The 18,799-nt window shown below is 46.1% G+C and overlaps 1 protein-coding gene across 1 annotated transcript in view; it reads left to right on the top strand.

Moving 5' to 3' along the window:
- Positions 1 to 18,799, top strand: part of LOC135914601 (uncharacterized) — a 256,527-nt gene that overhangs the window by 50,732 nt on the left and 186,996 nt on the right. The window contains exons 5-6 of the mRNA XM_070536517.1: positions 8,857 to 8,883; positions 9,592 to 9,624. Coding sequence (XP_070392618.1) covers positions 8,857 to 8,883; positions 9,592 to 9,624 — 60 coding nt within the window. The remainder of the gene's footprint in view (positions 1 to 8,856; positions 8,884 to 9,591; positions 9,625 to 18,799) is intronic.

Below are 18,799 nucleotides of genomic sequence, written 5' to 3'. Positions count from 1 at the left end.
CTCACATTTCCCACGCCGTCATTCAGTGTCCCCACTTCGGCCCACCTCACAGGCTCCTGACCTCCGCTCGGAAAATTCCATGCTCTTGTTTTGGTAAAGGAAACTGCGTCACTTTAAAATTTATCCAGATTCATATTCCTAGTGAGACCCAGTCTAATCTATCGTTAGTGCTTGTAGAAGGTCCTTGTGTCGAACCTGTTATTGACACTGGTGCCGCCGTTTCTATCCGTCGTACTGACTCATGCTCCTGCCTGCAAAAAATTACCACGCCGTACTCTGGCACTCCCTTGCGTGGAGCAAAAACTGACGAAATTCTCCCGTTTGTGTAATGCCCAGTACGGGTCGCTATCAATGGCATCCGCCATCACATAGTATTTGTGGTGCCACGTGAGTGCATTCAAAAACTTATTTGCGTTGGCATTTCTTGTAGTCCGCCTCCGCGTTTATCATTGTCGCCAGCTACTCCTTTTCTTGACCGACACCAGTCAGGAATACAATTTTACAGATGATGTGGATAGTCGTTTCGTAATAGCCGCAGATTATGCGCATTTACCGTTTAGAGAGCCAATCATTGCCTTTCGTTCCGTCGTGATTGCACACGGCGATGCGTTCATTCACCCTTATGGCCGCATTTCATCTAGATGAATTGTGACCGCTCTCAGCCTTCTTGGTTTCACTGATGGGTGCACAACGGTTACTGCATTGAATGCTACTCGCGATCCTCAACTGCTGCGCTATAGATCAGTTTTCACATGCGCCGTTCATACTAAACCTGTTTTCCTCGTTCCTCTGACTATTGCACCGACGGAGCCAACTTTGCATCCTATCGACTCTTCTTTCTCTCCTCTGATAAGTTCCATCAGCTGAGGCCTTTCGCTTACTGACAGTGGAGATGTACTCGATTTGTTGAAAAAACAGCACGCTTTCTTCGATGTCCGTTCAGCTGTCTTTGGTAAGATGCCTGTTGCCACTCACTGCATTCAGGGCGATTGCTCCGGCATCGTTCACTGCAGTCCATATAGGATGTTTCTTACCGAGTGCAAAGTTGTTGAACAAAAAAATCCTCGCTCTCCCGTAATCGAGGTAAAGGTAAAGCTTGGAATCGCTACTGGCAAAGCAGATTGATTTGAAGTTGTACTAGCCGCAGGCTTAAAAAAGGTGTAGCGTATGTTCGCAACGGCACACCCCACCACACCATACCGCACAACGCCATACTGTGCATTAGGGGGCGGTAGAGTTTTGTCACAGGCAAAACCTCATTGCAAGTCTCGTCTCGGCGAAACAGCCACTCCGGGCGCACCGGACGCGCCGCGGGACTCCGGGACCGTGGGTACTGAACAGAGCACTCAGCGGCAAAAGATGACAATCAGGTATATAGTGCCCTGTATCTGCCTCTTGAACGTCGCTTTTGGAAGCTACAAATAAAATTTTAGAGTACTAGAAATTCAGCTTGAGTTACACTGCAAACAAAGAATAGCAAGAACTCGGAAGCAATATTTTTTTAGCTTGTTTGGGAATTAGCTAGCGTATGTAATGCTGTCTTGTTTGCTTGCCTGGATGGTCTCGTTTTGTTCTCGCAACTTTCCCTCATGTTCTCATTTGAGAACCCGGATAATGGCTCTACCTTTTGCCTCAAGGTCACTTGAAGGTCACTTACAACGGTAGCTAAAACGATTTTGTGTTTAAAACGTGTGCAACATCCCTTAACGGAATATCCTACGCCCTTCCTCAACTCGTTCGTCTTCTCCAGAGGTTCTTGCACATAAAAAATAAAAAAGACACCTAAATATGTTCTGCCGGTGACTACTGCGCTCTTAACAGAATCACACGCAAAGTCTTTTATCCCGTGCCACAAATTTAAGACGCGTTGGACTCGCTGCATGGCGCTGAGTACTACTCCAGTCTTGATCTAGGATCTGACTACTGGCAATTACAAATGTACATGTCTGAGAAAGGAAAAACAACATTTGCCGCCCCGTACGGGCTCTACGAATTCAGCGCGATGCCTTTCAGACTTTGCAACGCACTTGCCACATTCGTGTGCGTCATAGACAGTGTCTTACTTTATTTCAAATAGAAGACCTGCTTGTGCTATTTTGAACATATATTTGTCTTTTCTTCAATATTCTCACTTCTCGAGCGCCTTGCTGAGGTTCTAAGCTGTCTTGCGAAGGCTGGACTGCAGCTGAACACAAAAAATTTCCGTTCTCGGACAAGTACATCCATGTTCTGGGACAATTGGTAATAATTTCTTTTCTGGTGGAGCTGCTGGGTACATGCGACCACTCATAGGTCGAACACTGTCTACAAGCCCAGTACGAAGTCCGGTCGAGCTGACTCCTATTCATGTACGGGCAAGCCACCTCAGCACGAGTCTTTACCCAATCGAGTCAGAAGGATGAGTGCATCGGTTCCGTCTTCTGCCTCAACCGCACCGATCGAGGTCGTCCTTAACCAGCCGCGAACCCCTACGTCCTATCCATGGGGACACCTACGAGCATGTTCAAGATTGGGTCGATCACTTTGAGCATGTAGTAGAATTCAACGGCTGGACTCCAGAGCGCAAGCTATGCCACGCCTACTTTTCCCTCGAGGACTAGCACGGACATGGCTTGAGAATCGTGAGGTGGCCCTATCGACGTCGGACTAATTCCGACGGCAGGTAATCAGTACATACGCCAGCCTCGATTGCAAGGAGCCCGCTGAATGTGTAATTCAGGCAAGAGTACAAGGCGGAACGAAAGCGTCGCAATATTTATCAAAGATATGTGCCGACATTTCCGATGCGCGGATCCGACCATGCGGGAAGAAAAGAAGCTCAGGAACTTGATGCGTGCTGTCAAGCAAGAGTTACTTAGTTGCCTAACACGGAACCCACCAAAGACCGTTGCAGACTTTCTCGCGGAAGCCATGTCAATGGAAAAGGCACCGCAGCAGCGAACAAGGCAGTACAACCGCAACCTGTTGACCCTATCGCGTGACCCTCTCGCTATACCCTTGGACAATACCGACGCCTTGCGGGAGCTCATTAGGCTTGTTGTTCGAGAAGAGCTCCAAACGTTTCAGGCGGCTCCGGCACCGCTAAAGCCACTCCCTCTGGCTGAGGTCGTCCGGGAGGAAACCAGGCAGGGAGTCCAAGTCCCAGAGCGAAGCAAGACACCACAGCACGGGGTACGGCAGCCACAGCCTCGCATGTCGTATGCGGAAGCTGCGCGAAGTTCATTGTCCCCGATTTTTCACGATGTGAGCGACGTCCCGGACTTTCATGATGTGCGCGCCATTGAACAAGCAACTGGCGACTTCAGGCCTCACCGCACGCCATTCATGGCTGAAACACGACCACCCTGCAAGAGCGACGAATGGCGCACTGCAGACAGGAGGCCCTTGTGTTTTCATTGCCGTGAAGCCGATCACCTCTACGGGGCCTGTCCTTAGCGTTATTTGACACGGGTGCGGACACATCTGTTATTAGCCAGAATCTCGCGCGTATACTGAACAAAGTTTCGACGCGATGGACCGGGACTCAGATTCGTACTCCAGGAGGGCACCTCTTAACTACACTGGGCCGGTGCATGGCATGAGTGAACATTTGGGGCTTCACGCACATCGGTGACTTCGTCATTCTTCCTGAATGTTCAACGGGCCTTATACTCGGCATGGATTTCCTTCAGGCGAACGGTGCCATAATCAACCAGCAAGAGTCTAGAGTCAGCTTCGCTACTACGCAAGCCATAGTAAGCAGTAATGGTGACATCGCGCTTCGCGTAGCTGACAATCACGTCACATTGCCACCCAAGAGCAGCGTGTTTACCCTTTGTCCGATGCGACATGGAGGACGACACTGAAGGAATTGCTGAGGCAAACGTCCCCCTGCTTCTTGAGCGCCACATTTGCATAGCCAGAGGGCTTCTTCAGGTGCAAAAAAATGTTTAGTCGTTTTGCTAACAAACTTTAGCAACGAGTATCGGCATGTACCGCGAGGCACGACAATCGCATTTCTTCGCGAAAACATTGATGTGACTGACATTGCCACATTGAAAATCGCATCGTCTCAGCTATCTGAGTTACCCAGCCTAATAGAACGGCTTGACGTGAAAGCTGCTCTGCCAGATCCCCACACTCAGACTGAGTCCATGAATGAATTTGCGGAGTGTTTTTCAACGTCATCCAAAGTACGGCGCACGTCCATCAGATAGCACCGCATTATTACGGAAGAGTTCGCACGTACTGTTCTTCAGCATCCTTACAGAGTGTCTCCAGTAGAAAGAGAAGCGATCAAGCATCAGGTGAGAGAGATGCTCCAAAACGACGGGATCCAGCCGCCCAAAAGTCCGTAGCCCTCCCTTGTAGTGTTAGTCAGAAAGAAAGACAACACACTACGCTTCCGTGTAGATTACAAAAAGTTGAACCGTGTCACCAAGCGGCGATGTTTATCCATTGCCATGAATCGACGACGCATTGGATTGTATACAACATGCCAAGTTTCTTGCTTCGTTGGATCACAAATCAGGGCATTAAATCAGGGTATCGATGTTAATGAACAGAATCGTGAAAAAACAGCGTTTGTGACACCTGATGGGTCAAATCTGAGTTCAAGGTTCTCCCCTTCGGTCTCTGTTCCGCACCTGCCACATTTCAGCGGATGATGGATACCGTGCTTACTGAACTCTAATGGCAAACCTGCCTGGTATACTTGGACAATGTCGTCGTGTTCTCGAGCACATTTGACGAACATCTCGCCCGACTCGAGAGTGTCCTTGCTGCGATCCGTCATGCCAGCCTTACCATCAAGCCTGAAAAATGCTACTTCTGGTTCCAAGAGCTCAAATTTCTTGGCCATGTCGTTGGTCATACAGGTGTCCGACCAGACACCGACAAGTTAGCTGCCGTCGCCTAGTTTTCACCACCCACAGACAAGAAGGCTGTGGAAGGCTTCCTCAATTTGTGCGCATATTATAGGCGCTTCGTCGAGGGATTCTCGAGAATTGCTGAACCTCTGACACCGCTCACACGCGATGATGTGCCTTTCATTTGGGCGGACGAGCAGCAGCAGTCGTTCAATGAATTGCGCAAGCGTTTGCAAGAGGCCCCAATACTTGCTCATTTCGACGAAAGCGCTGACACTAAGATTCATACTGACGCCAGCAATGCGGGTCTCGGCGCAGTGCTTGTGCAGTCGCAAGCTGGTGCGGAACGCACCATTGATTATGCAAGCCGAAGTCTCAGCAAGGCTGAGAAAACTACTCAACCACTGAAAAAGGATGCTTGGTGGTTGTGTAGGCAATTAGTAAATTCCGACCCTACTTGTACGGTAGACGCTTTAAGGCTGTCAGCGATCACCATGCCCGGTGCTGGCTTGCCAACCTCAAGGATCCTTGAGGCAGACTAGCCCGTTATAGTCTGTGCTTACAAGAGCACGACATTACAGTTGTCTACCGATCTGGAAGGAAACACAGCGACGCTGACTGTTTGTCATGCGCACCAATCCCTACGACGTCATCGGACCCTGAACATGACTTGCCATTTGTCGGCGTTATTGATACCATAAGGACGGCTGAGTACCATTGCGCGGATCCTGAGCTGCTGCCGCTGATCGAGTACTTTAAAGGAGTTGAAGGCGTTTTACTCCGCGCACTCGTGCGCTGCTTATCATCGTACTATTTGCACAACAGCGTCCTTTACAGGAAGAACTGCGGAAGCTATCCAAATACGTACCTCCTTGTCGTGTAGTCAGTGCTGAGCCAAGACATTTTGTAAGCCTGCCATGATGAGCGATGCGTGGGATAGCTGGGATTCGCTAAGACATCAGCATAGATGCGACAGAAGTATTAATGGTCCCGATTTTTTCCTTCTGTGCAATGGTACGTGAAGACCTGCCGCGACTCTCAGCGCCACAACAAACCACCAGTTAAACCGGCTGGTTTTCTCCACCCTGTGGACTCTCCTCAAGCACCGTTCCAACAATTAGGAAAGGATCTACTTGGGCCATTCCCAATGACGTCTTCGTGCAACAAATGGATAGTCATTACTACCGACTACTTAACCCGGTACGCCGAAACCGAAGCTATTCCGCAAGCAAACTCGCATGAAGTGACCGAGTTCTTTGTACGCCACATCGTACTACGGCATGGTGCACTGTGTGTTCTCATCACCGACCACGGTACAACCCTTACAGCCGAACTTATGCAGGATGTTGTCCAGCTGATGCATAGCTCTCACCTCAAGAGCACTGCGTGTGGAATAACCAATAAATCAACCAGTGTATTACCGGAACGTCAGAACAAAACGCTGGATGATATGGTATCCATGTATGTCGGCGTAGAGCACAAGACCTTCGCGTATAGCAGTGCTGTCCAGGAACTATACAGTTTACGCCGCTTGAACTTGTATACGGGCGCCAGGTCACGTCAACAATTTATTCTCTGGCTGATAATGGCCCCACCAGCAAACACCTGGAAGAGTTCGTACAAAGAGCTGCAGAAGCACGCCAGCTTGCTCGGCATCGTATCCGGAGCCAACAGCATACCGACACCCTTCGATACAACCAGAGTCAACGCGACATCCATTACAATAGCGGCGCCTGCGTGTGGGTCTGGACGCCCATCCGTAGCCGTGAACTCTCGGAAATGTTGCTCCGCCGGTATTTTGGTCCCTACAAGGATACACGCCGCCTCAGTGACGTGACCTACGAAGTCGTCCCCTGCAGTTCTGACCCCGGTTCACTCCGTCGTCGTCCTCGCGCTGAAGTTGTTCATGTAGTGCGCATGAAACCCTACTATGCGTGTACATGAACGCCGAGCTGCGCCTGAGGAGCTCCATTTCTTGTCGTAACTGAAAGAACCTATTGACGCGACCGAAACGGCCGCTTTTCGCATGGGGAGCAAATGACACAATGACGTAGGGCTCCCGCACCGCAGGACGGCGCGCGCAAAGGCCGGCCACTTCAGCGAAAATTGCGGAATTGGTGTGAACAAAATATTCGCGTCTCATCTTCTTTACTTGTGCATACCATCATGCACTAATATCATTACCAGAGCCGGGACTTCTTTGTCGTCTTGACGTGAAAAGTTAGAGAATAATTAAGTTCCTCAGAACACACACACACACATACACACACACACACACACACACACACACACATATATATATATATATATATTATAAACATATATATGTAATGAACGAGCAGGAAGGGGGTTAACCGAGGGGCCCTATTTTTATTAGTCATATCAGAAGAAGCCAACAAGCACTAACACCAAGGACAGCATAGAGGAAATTGTGCTTAATAAATGACATACCGAAACTATAAATTAACGCAAATTAACGTGGATGAAAAAACAACTTTTCGCAGGTGGGAACCGAACCCGCAACCTTCGCATTATTTCGCGAAATGCGAAGGTTGTGGGTTCGGTTCCCACCTGCGGAAAGTTGTTTTTTCATCCTCTTTAATTTTCAATAATTTATAGTTTCTTTTGTCATTAATTAAGCACAAGTAATTTCCCCTATGCTGTCCGTGGTGTCAGTGTTTGTTGGCTTCCTAAGATATATATATATATATATATATATCACTAAAAGTCGGGTCAAAGCCAGCGCTTCGTCCGTATTTCTTTGTGTCTTTTCTGTCTCTAGCTCTGTTATTCGATTTTACTTTAGCCAGCTATATATTAGAAAAGCCCATCTCGCTATCGTAGTGGCAGAATATTCAAGATATTCTGGCTAGAGTGAATGCTTCTTGCATGGAGAGATAGCACAATGACAATATTCCTTTGCTGAAAGCGATCACCGGTAAAATGAAAAATATGTAGCAGCAGTTGTGTGGCTATATCTGTTTTAGCGAAGCAGTTAGCCTGTAGGTGTTTGGGAGTTTTTGCAGCATCGTCTTCAACGAAAAAAAAGTCCTTCAGCAATTGAAGCGAAAAGTGCATATGTTGTTTGGTGCCACGCATACAGCATACAGCACAGCATTCGAAACAATAAAGAACAAGCACAAAACAAGCACCAAAAGCCCATAACGGATGATAAGGCGCACCTGTTAACAATACGAAGCACGAAGCGCTCCCTGCAATCGTTTCCCGGTAAAGATTACTGTTGCGCAAGCTACCGCGGCGACGGAGTGATGTCACTAGCCTTTCATATATAAAGAAAAGACAGCGTAACCACTGATTTTATTGTTGTTGCAGCAGCGCTGTAGGTAGGCAACGTATAGTTAGCAATCCCAAGGGGCAGCGTGAATGCAAGAAGCGGTAAAGGGAAAAGAAACAGCAATACATCGAGCAGTGGCGTGCTGCCACAGTTGAACTTTGTTGCCATGAGGTTCGATCAGTCGCCAAACAAGGGAGGACCCGAATGTTCCCTTTCGGTGGCGAATTTAATGTTGACATTGAGAAAGCCCAAAAGAACTGGTTTCTGTCGTTTTTCCAGGACAATTTTTGACTGACATGCTAACGTGACACCTATCAACCTAACATGTGGTACAGGTTGTGCTTAGATTTATTCTTGGCCGAGAATGTAGCGAAAGTGCTCGCCCAAGCCACTACGGTGTACCATAGCAGCCACAACGCGATTGACGCTACCATTCTATTATAAAGCATTGCATACCCCCTTCAGCAATTGTAGTGGTAGCGTTCAGGAGCTTCGTTAAATATCAACTTTCGCACGACCGGGATAGTGAGTCTTTTTTTTTTCAATATAAGCAGCATACTTTCAATACCTCTTTTGGGGGCAACAGCCTTATCTATAGAGTTCCTTGAGCGAAACAATCTTGCGACTTTAAAGCCTGGAAATGGTAATCTACTTAGGTGGTATAGTTAGATGTTTCCTCAACGCTTCTTACGCCATTGACATATTTCTTTTCAGAGGAAATCCCTGATCAGGCTCCGAGTGGTAGGTGCACGACACCGAAAGTGCTCGTTTAATGCTTAATCTTCATATGTAAAACTGAGAATATTCATTGTTAACGTTCCTTGATCTCTTCACTAGCTCTGTCATCCGTAGCGTTTGTTAGAGACTAGAGGATAGCGAATGGGTCTCTGAGCAATGAGCTGGCCCGCTCTGCTGTAATATACAGATGGATATATACTTAAACCATGTGAATGCTGTGAAAAAAATAAAGTTAATTGTGTCGCGCAATCCCAAAGAGCTTCGACAGGGGGCGTTTCCCTCAGTTTTTGTAACGCAAAACAAAAGCGCGCCATCTTTAACTATTCGAAACTTATAAATTACCTAGCGCTGACGATAGAAAAACACAAGAAACGAAACTTGTTTCTCATCACCTCCCTCCATGTTATTTTTCATTTTCGAAAAACGTACTTCAAAGGCACATGCACAATGCGCCCCGAGTTTCTACTTCCATCCCATTTAGACACCGATGCTTAAAATAAGTGACTAAACCCAAAAACGCTCACGGATGTACTAGGAGGAACGAAGGATATTTGTTGTACTAGAATCAGATGACTTTTTATGTGACACGTACTCATATGAGTGCCACACATTCACGTTTTTATTCACTTCAATATGCAGTGCGAGAAGGTGATAATGTGCCCTTCAAGCATAGAACACTGTTCCATCTCTGCACTTTGTTTCTTTTTTCAGATGCGCTCTTGGTTGTGCCACCCAGCGTCATACGTAAGTTGGTGCTCCGTGGCAGTGCATATGCACATGTCAATGTGCCATTAGCCAATGACTGATTCGAACAGGAGCCAAAGGGCACCGTGTCAGTAGGGCGATAAAACGTAGACATTGTGGCTATGGCCCCGACGTGTAGCCTTCGCGGCCATTGTATAGCAAATGAAAGTTTGTCCCTGCAGTGATGTATGCGCTGCATCATGGCATTGGTACAGCAGCGTGGTCTAGATGCACTAGATTCGATATTCCTTATTAAAGAACAGCACAGTAAGAGTACCAGAAGTTCTTTGTACACTGAGTCTATCGTGTACATTTGATAAAACGTTTGGATACATGCAACGATTTTCTGTTACCAAACAAGGCACTGCTGCTGCTCATAAGAATAGCTTTGTGTTCGGCTTCATAACTTGTGGGAATAGCAGCTTATTCTTGAAAAGCTACATCTCAGACAGATGTGTATTGTTTTTAGATTATAAATGGAGTCAGCTAGGCGACCAGCACCACGTCACACTACAACAAACCTTTAGCTGGCAATATGCTAAAAGCATTCCTTAGAATTTGCTTATTGCTGTATTTATTCTACATATTGTGCAAGCAGACGGCAAATAAAATATGGAAATGTTACCGCAGAATATTAGGCGAGATACAACCGGGGGAATATATTTGGGAGCTGCATGTTAAAGCCGAATATACGGTACAATAATCGCATTTGGTATTTCAATCTATCTTCTTGGGAGTTACCTCTATAACTATGAGAAATATTGGCTTTCTATGCAAAGAAAACAACTTTCGCAGTAGCGAGAATATGATTACCAGATGCGCTTGGGAGAAAACCAGGAATCCGGTTAGTTTTGCCACGACTGAATTTGTTGCTGCTAACGGATGTTATTTTTTGAATACCACTTTATATCATGTAGCCAAAGAAAGGTAAATTTAAAAACGCAGGCTAATATTTGTGTTTGTCTAGTTTTTGCAGATCTCTTGTGAGGCCAGCAATATTGTTAGACTGTCAGTTAATGGTTATGTAGAGTTTGGTTGCTCGCTGTTTCCTATGCATGGAGATTTTAGTTTAGATTGATGAGTCAGACACTTGAACGGAGCGTTTCAATAGATAGAGAGTCCTGGAAGTAATTAGTGGACGCAGTATCTACATAAGATGCAGCAACGCAGCAAACACCATCCAAGCAACTCGTTGGGACATTTGTTGCACAAATATTTACATTCTTACATCTGTGTTCACAGCACACATACTACCATAAACCTCAACCCACATCCTCGATGTTTTAAATTTAATATTGACCTTTGTTTCACGAAGCTGTCGAGGTCGGCTTTGCTACATGTGTCTTAGGTAGAATGATCATCTTGCAAGCCGGTGGTGGAGCCTATTTCCTGTAACTACAAGTGACTGGCATTAAAATCTTTCAAATTCACGTATATTATTATCACGTGTCACAGCCTTGATTGAAAGGAAGCTTTATTGAAAAGAAAGGTGCAGAATATTTGAGAATTGTCTATTAATGCGTCAGCACTGTATGGCTCGCCTGTTACTAGGTTTTTGCCTAGTTTGGCTTTATTGCTTTTCCTAGCTTATTTGCGTCTACCCATGTCGTTTCGGTGCCAAAAAATGTTTAGGCTACAGTAGACAATTGCCAAGTTTCCTGGCCGCATCCTACCTCTTCAATGCAATGGTACCAACTGGGCTCGAACGTCGGGCACGAGTGCGCCTCGACGGAGCTTAGCGGTCGCAAGGTGAGCACCAGCTGCAGCAGTAGCGCCTGAGGCATTGCGTGAGGGGAGAGTTCATCGCAGCGTAGCCATGTCACACTCGCTGTCACTCTCGCAAGCCTGTGTTAGGCACGCGTTGCTTGGTCACGCGAGCTGTCACCTGCGTTCTTACTGCGCCTTGGTAAGGCCCAATGAGAATGGGCCAATCGCATTTTCACAGGGCATGGAGCAAATTTAAGTTGGGCCATCCACAAATTTCAAGTTGGTCCATTGCCTAAAAAACAATGGGCCACCCCAAAATTTCAGCTGGCCTACTTCTAAAATTCAAGTTGGCCACCCGCTCAATCTAATTTGGTACATGTCCAAACATTAAGTTGACTTGCGCCCTAATTTAACTTTTACCACTCCAGATTTCGAATTAACCCGCCCACAAATGTGCAGTTGACCCACTCCAAAACTTCATCTTGCCGAACACCGCAGTTAAGTTTGCCCAGCTTACAATTTCAAGTTGACCCAACCCCAAATTTCTAGTTGACCCAGCTCCAAATTTCTGTACGCCCGCCCCTACTATAAGCTTCCCCATGCATTTTCTAAGGCGCCATGTGTATATGTATGGGTGTTCTCTTTTCATTTATTTTTTTCTTTCAATTGCTCCTGATCGCCTAAAAGCTACCAATCATCTACATTTACATTATCATAAGAAATGAATGTATTGTTTTGCAAATTACGCCTTTTTGTGCCTATACAAGACATTAACTTATCGCGTGACAAGGCTGGAGAGCTCGCCAAAGGATGCTTACGCAGTAAAACTTAGTTTCACCCGAAACGAAAAGCATCGATTTCGATTGCGAATTGGTGGACAGCTATGAATAGTGGCTTTATGGGCCGTACAACTTTGTAAACATAGGCATACTGAGTGAATTGACGTGCAAGGGGTCATGCGCGCGCGAGCAAGCATAAGCGCATTTCACTCAATGACGGTGCAAACTCACTGCCAAAACGCTGCATTGAAGAAACGCGGCAGCAAGAGCGAGCGTAGTTTACCATCGTGCTGGCGCTCGCATTAACGCCATCAACGCGAACTAAGTCGCAAAAACAACGCAGCGTGGACTCCGATTTCGTCGCCCTTGGACATTAACGGAATGTCACAATGACGCCCACGCTAGAAGCGGACCAGGAGTGTCCATGGAATTGCTAACGAAATAAAGGGTTTCAATCACCCTGACGGAACGCTTCATGCGGAACATCCCGTCATACATCGTTCTGCCTTTAGCAAATGTGGACACATGTAGCAGTACTCTGCAGTGGGGAGCGTACCGGGGCAGCATTGTGTAAGGTTATGGATCTATTGATCTAGCACTCATTGCTCCGTGGTTATTAACTGCCATTACTGAAACTAATTGGTAAAAAGAGGTTTCATGCGGAAATATTGACATTTCGATTCAGGAGGACGGGTGATGCAGAAGGTAACCTGCGAAGGCAAACATGTTTTTTGTTCCTGCTCTTGTTTGTTCTGAAAGAAAAAGGCAGCGACAAGAAAAGCAGCTCGTGTTCAGTGCGCCGTCACTGGAGACAATGATGGGTAGTGCTTGTCACTTGATCTTCTAGGTTGCATGTTTTCTGCTTTTGTTTTCAAATTCTGGGATTTTATTGTGAAAACCAAGACGTGGTTTTTAGGCACATCGTATCGGGGGACTCCGGCTTAATTTCGACCAATCGGGTTTCATTAACGTAGACCCCGGTTCACGGTGCAAGGGCCTCACAGACGTATTAAAATATACTGTGTCATAAGATTAGTTAGTGGTTATTTCCATGAAGGGAAATCAATGGGCTTTGAAGGTGCACTGGAATCGGTTTGAAATGCATTGAAATTTATTGTGTATATGTAAAAGGAAAAATACCATGCAGATCGAAACCACACGCTGAAGAGTGAAGGTTTCTCGAAGTGTATAAATTAACGCCACTCAACGTATTCTATTCTGCGCAACATTTTGCATATTAGCGATTGCCTGCCTGCCGGTGAAGATGAGAATATACTGAAACCAGCACCATTATCCACGTGACCGCGCATCAAACTCTCTGGAGTGTCCTGTTCATCGCGTTTACACTTTATCCAGGGTAAACGCTCCGACCAGAACAGGCCGATCATACAGATAGACTAAATGTAAATTACGCGCACTTTAGTCCCCGAATGACCGACCAAGCGTTTGCGCTGGACTCCAAACCCTAGGACCGTAGGCATATGAAGGTTCGCTTTATTAAAGAAATTTTGCTCTCCATGAGGTATGTTTATTGGAAGGAGAATATTCAAGTATCATTAGTTTAGCCCTGCGTCATTCTTTATAAAAGAAGGCCAGCTGCCAGTACACCTTACGAGTTGGGTAGTGCTGTCCCGCGTATGAACGACTTGGTAAGAAGCAGAGGATCACCCAGTAGTCACAGTAAGGAATGTCCGGAAGTGTTCGCAAAGAAAGCTTGACTTTGAAACACTGCTGTCGCACTATTAGGAGCTACATTCAGAGCAAGAGCCAGTGAGACTGAAGATTTTAAAAACTATCTGTGGGCCCCGCCGCCCAGTGTCTTCTCGCGCTCTGCGGCTGGAATCCCGCTGGCGGAAATGTCTCTGCGTCATCGAAGGTAAGGTACATTACTAGATACAAGATGTCGTTTCTCCCACCACCGAAGCTGGCTGGCTTGTGTCCCTACATTTTTATACCAAAAAAGCTGCCGCTCTGTAGAAAGAAACAGGCTAGGCCACATGATGCCTGCACAGTTGGCATGGTGCATTCAATTCTGATCTGTTCTGGTAGGTATTTATTGGCCATATGAGGCGCCACAATAATTACAAAGCAAAGATGCATGAACTTTTTTATAAATAACAAGATTATTGAACATTTTCTTATGCATTTTGATTTTTGCATGTGCGCGCCATGCTTTATACAATCCATGGCATGTTAGTTAGTGGGAGCATAACACATAGGAAGAAAACACTTTTTGACTAGATGTAAAAATATAGGAAAAAGTCACACATTGTTACCAGTGGTACGTCCTTTTCTGTGTAGCAATAAACATAAAAGTGCATCAGAATACTGATATCTTAGAAAGGTTGCTCCCATTGCCATCTGGTCTGATTTTGGTACGCAAATGTGTTTCTGCTTGGCAGGACCGGTGTAACAAAATGTGCTTGTCTTCTCTGTATAAACTTACTTGCGAATTTCCGCTCTGGTTCCTTCATTTGGGGTTTCGACCTGTGTGCTTTAACAAGTATGAATAACTAGCCCTGGAGCAAGTACTGATTCCTTACAGTGGGGTGGTACCACTTCTACAGGCTGATGGTATAGCGACATACTTTTGCGGACCACGTAGATAAACTTGTAGGTTTTTTTAACCCTAGGAAAATAAGGATTTTCTCAGGTCGGAAATGTTTCATACAAAAAGCAGGAAATATATGAGAAACAACTGCACTACAGACAGTCAAATTCAAATAGAAAATGCTAACAGAGAAACCATGTAAAGTCCAAGAAAATATTTGCTTGAACATTCGCTCACAGTGCATGAATGGTTGCAGCTGGTGTCGCTGTCAGAATGAACATCACCTGTGCTACAACAGCAGGACAGGTGACACAATTGGTCTGCTGAAGAAAATAACAGCAGCATTCATTGACTCCGATGAAGTCCTCTCATCCAGACCTAGAGCCTGGCAGTGCCTAATTGCAGGTTTTCGGTCATGTTTTCTTGTTATTCAGACACAGACTCCGAGAGGGTTGCTTCTGAAGTGCAGTTGCATGGCTTGAGTGAAATCTTGCAGCCTCAAATATGCTAGTGCACACCTCTAAGCACAAACGTAAGAACTCTTCCATCAGCTGCCACCTGACATGGCCGTTGCTCTTAAACACAGAACTGCCTTAAAGAGTCCCTCACCAGGCCTCATAGCAAAAAAAAAATCTGACTGGCTCAATAATACCCTAGATAGAAATATTTCAGCGCCATGAAGCCAGGTTTTCAGGAGGCGACTACCACTGCCAAGCGAGACACTCTCTCTACTTTCCCCGTCTACCCTGTGCAAGGGCAATTCCTTTCCTGCGCTCTCTCATGCGAAATCTCTAGGATCGCGTGACGGATACGTCACTGGCACCACCTTCATTTTCTAAAGCGAAGCTTTCTGTGCCTCTTCCTTCGACTTTCCCACTGCTGGTGCTGTGGCTCTTTAGGCTGCTGCTGTCAGGCACACCACGTTGGGGGGCTGTCAGAGCGTGTGCGTGCATGACAGGAGCGAGTCAGAGAGGAAAGCCGACGCTAGAAAGCCGTTTTCACCCCACCACGTCGAATGTGCACAATGCCAGCTCGAGCTCCCTGGCCGTCGCGACCTTAGCCTCTTCAGAGTTGTAATTATCCGTGACTCCCCTCAGAAGCATTGCAGGAACAGCAGCGTTTCCCTTTCTACTGAAGTGCAAGTCCAGAGGGGACGTAGATACAACTGTAGGGGGGGGGAGGGGAAGAGGCAGTTCCATACATGGGAGTTGACATGAGAAGACAAGCAAACCCTACTGCTATACTACGGTGGTTGCGGGGAAACTGGATATGCTTGAGTTCAAGGTATGGTACAGTACGCTGCTGCTGTTTCTAATGAATGAGCACAAGACAAATATGTCAAGCGGACAAATTACGCAGGCCGTGCAGAACCATAGCCGCATTAATGAAAGCGCACCACAGGGTCCAGGCGACACTACGAAAGCGGTCGACCATAACATCAACACTTCTGTGCCGCCGCGTTAGTTTTGCGGCTATGACATTGACAGGGGCCGTGGACTTTATGCCAACCATAACAGCCGCATTTCGACGGGTGCGAAATAGAAAACGCACGTGCAGTTAAATTTTGAGACACGTTAAAGATCATTACGGTGTCAAAATAATCCCTAGTCCGCCACTACGGCGTGCCTCATAATCCGATTGTGGCTTTGGTACGTACAGCCCCATAATCTAATTCAAATTTAATACTTCTGCCACAACGTGATGTGCCATGTGACGCAATGACTATGCTCAGCTCTCTCAGAGGTTATGAAATATGGCGCACAGCAAGGTCTGAAGCAAACACCTCTGCCTATGTGTTCTGTGTACTACACAGCCAAACAGTAGTGGTGCCCGCAAGCAAACGTGTAACATCAACTAACCACTCTCGCGTTAGACTAAACGGTAAAGAAAGTGGGCTTTAGCCGTCAACATCACTACTAATATGTGTCAATCAAATAATTCAGCACGAATGCTTCGCTTACATTGATTGCCAGAATGCGTGGGATCTGCATATTTTTTTCTCATCGCTTTTTTGCGGCGCGGCGTACTTTCACTGACGGCGTAGCGCGCGAGCTGTTCTGATTGTTTCGTTTAGCGCAGCACGCAGTTTTTGGCGCTGTGCACGAGAACACCTGAGTAGCGTTATAAGTCAGTGCTACACGGATACTGAGGCAGACACAAGCAGATCACAGAGATTCATCCCGCGTTGGAACACCGCAGCAAATGTCATAGTTTCGGTGTCTCCGCGTGCGACTGCATGACGTGGGGACAACCAGACGGAATGGCAGTGCCTCTATCTAGCTGCGGTCCGAAGTAAAACAAAAATATGCGGACATTCGGTTTGTGTGTGTTATTGTTTCTCTGAGTTTTAATTCGTCCATTCTAGCAACATATATTACGCAAATAACAAATGTTAACTTGAATAAATCTCGAAGTTATGTGTCGCCCCGAGCCACGTCATAGTGCAAACACGCATACGTAGGCGCACTAGCACGTTTAAGTCATCCTCCGGCTTGGAGCGAGGCGCCCGCGAGGAGAAGGGAAAACGGCGTACGGTTTGAAATTTCAGGGCTTTGCGCGGCGCGTAGCCATGTAGTACTTTACAAACACGATCGTTATCGCGCCATGTATGCTCTGCGCTTGACAGCTTAAAATGGCCAGACCTGGTGAGGGGCCCTTTAAGTGTTGTGGCTATGCACGTGAAAAATGGAAAATCTGGTAAACATACTTGTATGGATAGCATCTGCTCCCTCAGTCTGCTATTATTGTAAGTTCACCACTGACGTCCTTATACTTTCTGAGTTTATAGGAATCAAAACCTTGCCCTGATGTAGTATACAAATTCTTCCCGAGCCATTTGCTCACTGATGTACAAGTACTCTGAAGCTTGTAGGTGATAGTGTCTGTGAAAAAAAAAACAAGCAAAACTCTTATCTTATCGTGCCATGTCAACGAATTTACGCCCCGTTCGAACGGAGTAGTGTATGAGATAACAATAATATGCAGCGCCATAGCCGCGACAAGGTCTGACTCCATGCCGATGAGACACGGGGTTCGATGCCACAAAATATTTGCCAAATTCTACGGAATAGTGGCAACCGCACTAGTGTGCTGACATTTCAATCAGTGGTTTAAAAGACGGTGCTTACCACGTGGCATACACATATATGATATGAAGACAATTTATTTATAAAAACTAAATGATGAACGTTTGTTTAATTTCAAGCATACACGTTTTCTTCATTTTTTGTCCATTGGTCATAAATAATGCAGGGGATACATATTCAAGCATATAATTTTAGCGTTCCTTGCTATCTCATGTGATTTTTCACTTGCGACTTGCGCCAATGTTCTAATGAGTAATGAGTAATAATCATGACCAGGCAAAATTAATTTCTTTAATTCACCTCAAGTTTGTTCTTATGCTGTAACTGACATCCATCAGCAGGCGATACATTTTTTATTAGACAACGCCGGCTTGTGTAGAAAACGTGCAGTATATGTCGCCATGTAATGAATGCTAGAAACGTAAACCACAGTAACTTCATGTAGATCAGGAAGAAAGGGGGTCAATCAAGTGGCCCGATTTTTATTAATCATATCATAAGACGCAAACAAATACAGGCAACAAGGACAACATAGAGGAAATTACGTGTGCTTAATAAATGAAATACAGAAACGATAAAATATATGGAAATGAAAGTGGCTGAAAAAACAACATTGTTTTCCACCTGCGATCCCACATGCGAAGGTTGTGGGATAGTTCCTCAGCTGCAGCAAGTTGTTCTTTCATTCACTTTCATTTGTAATAATTTATCGTTTCTTTATTTGATTTATTCAGCAGAAGTAATATCCCCTATGTTGTCCTTGGTGTCTGTGTTTGTTGGCTTTTCGTGTAGAACAGGTACTTCAGCGAATAGCACACGTCATAAGAGCATGAACAACAGACCTGTAGCTGTGGACCACGTACCGTTCAATATGGGCGTTGGCAATGTTCAGCTGCGCCTAGAGCAGCAGTAAACCATCGCCCTGCTCCGGTTCGAGGACATCATCATCTAGCTTACACCTCACCAATTCTCCTCGTTGGCAGTTATCGCGAGCCGCTGCTAGTGGCTGCACTGCAACATAATTATGTTTTGCAACAACAGAGGAAGGAATA

Source organism: Dermacentor albipictus, chromosome 3 (assembly GCF_038994185.2).
Source record: "Dermacentor albipictus isolate Rhodes 1998 colony chromosome 3, USDA_Dalb.pri_finalv2, whole genome shotgun sequence".
NCBI classification, from domain to species: domain Eukaryota; kingdom Metazoa; phylum Arthropoda; class Arachnida; order Ixodida; family Ixodidae; genus Dermacentor; species Dermacentor albipictus.
The sequence above is the reverse complement of the archived record's forward strand: the minus strand, read 5'-3'. Positions and strand labels throughout refer to the sequence as shown.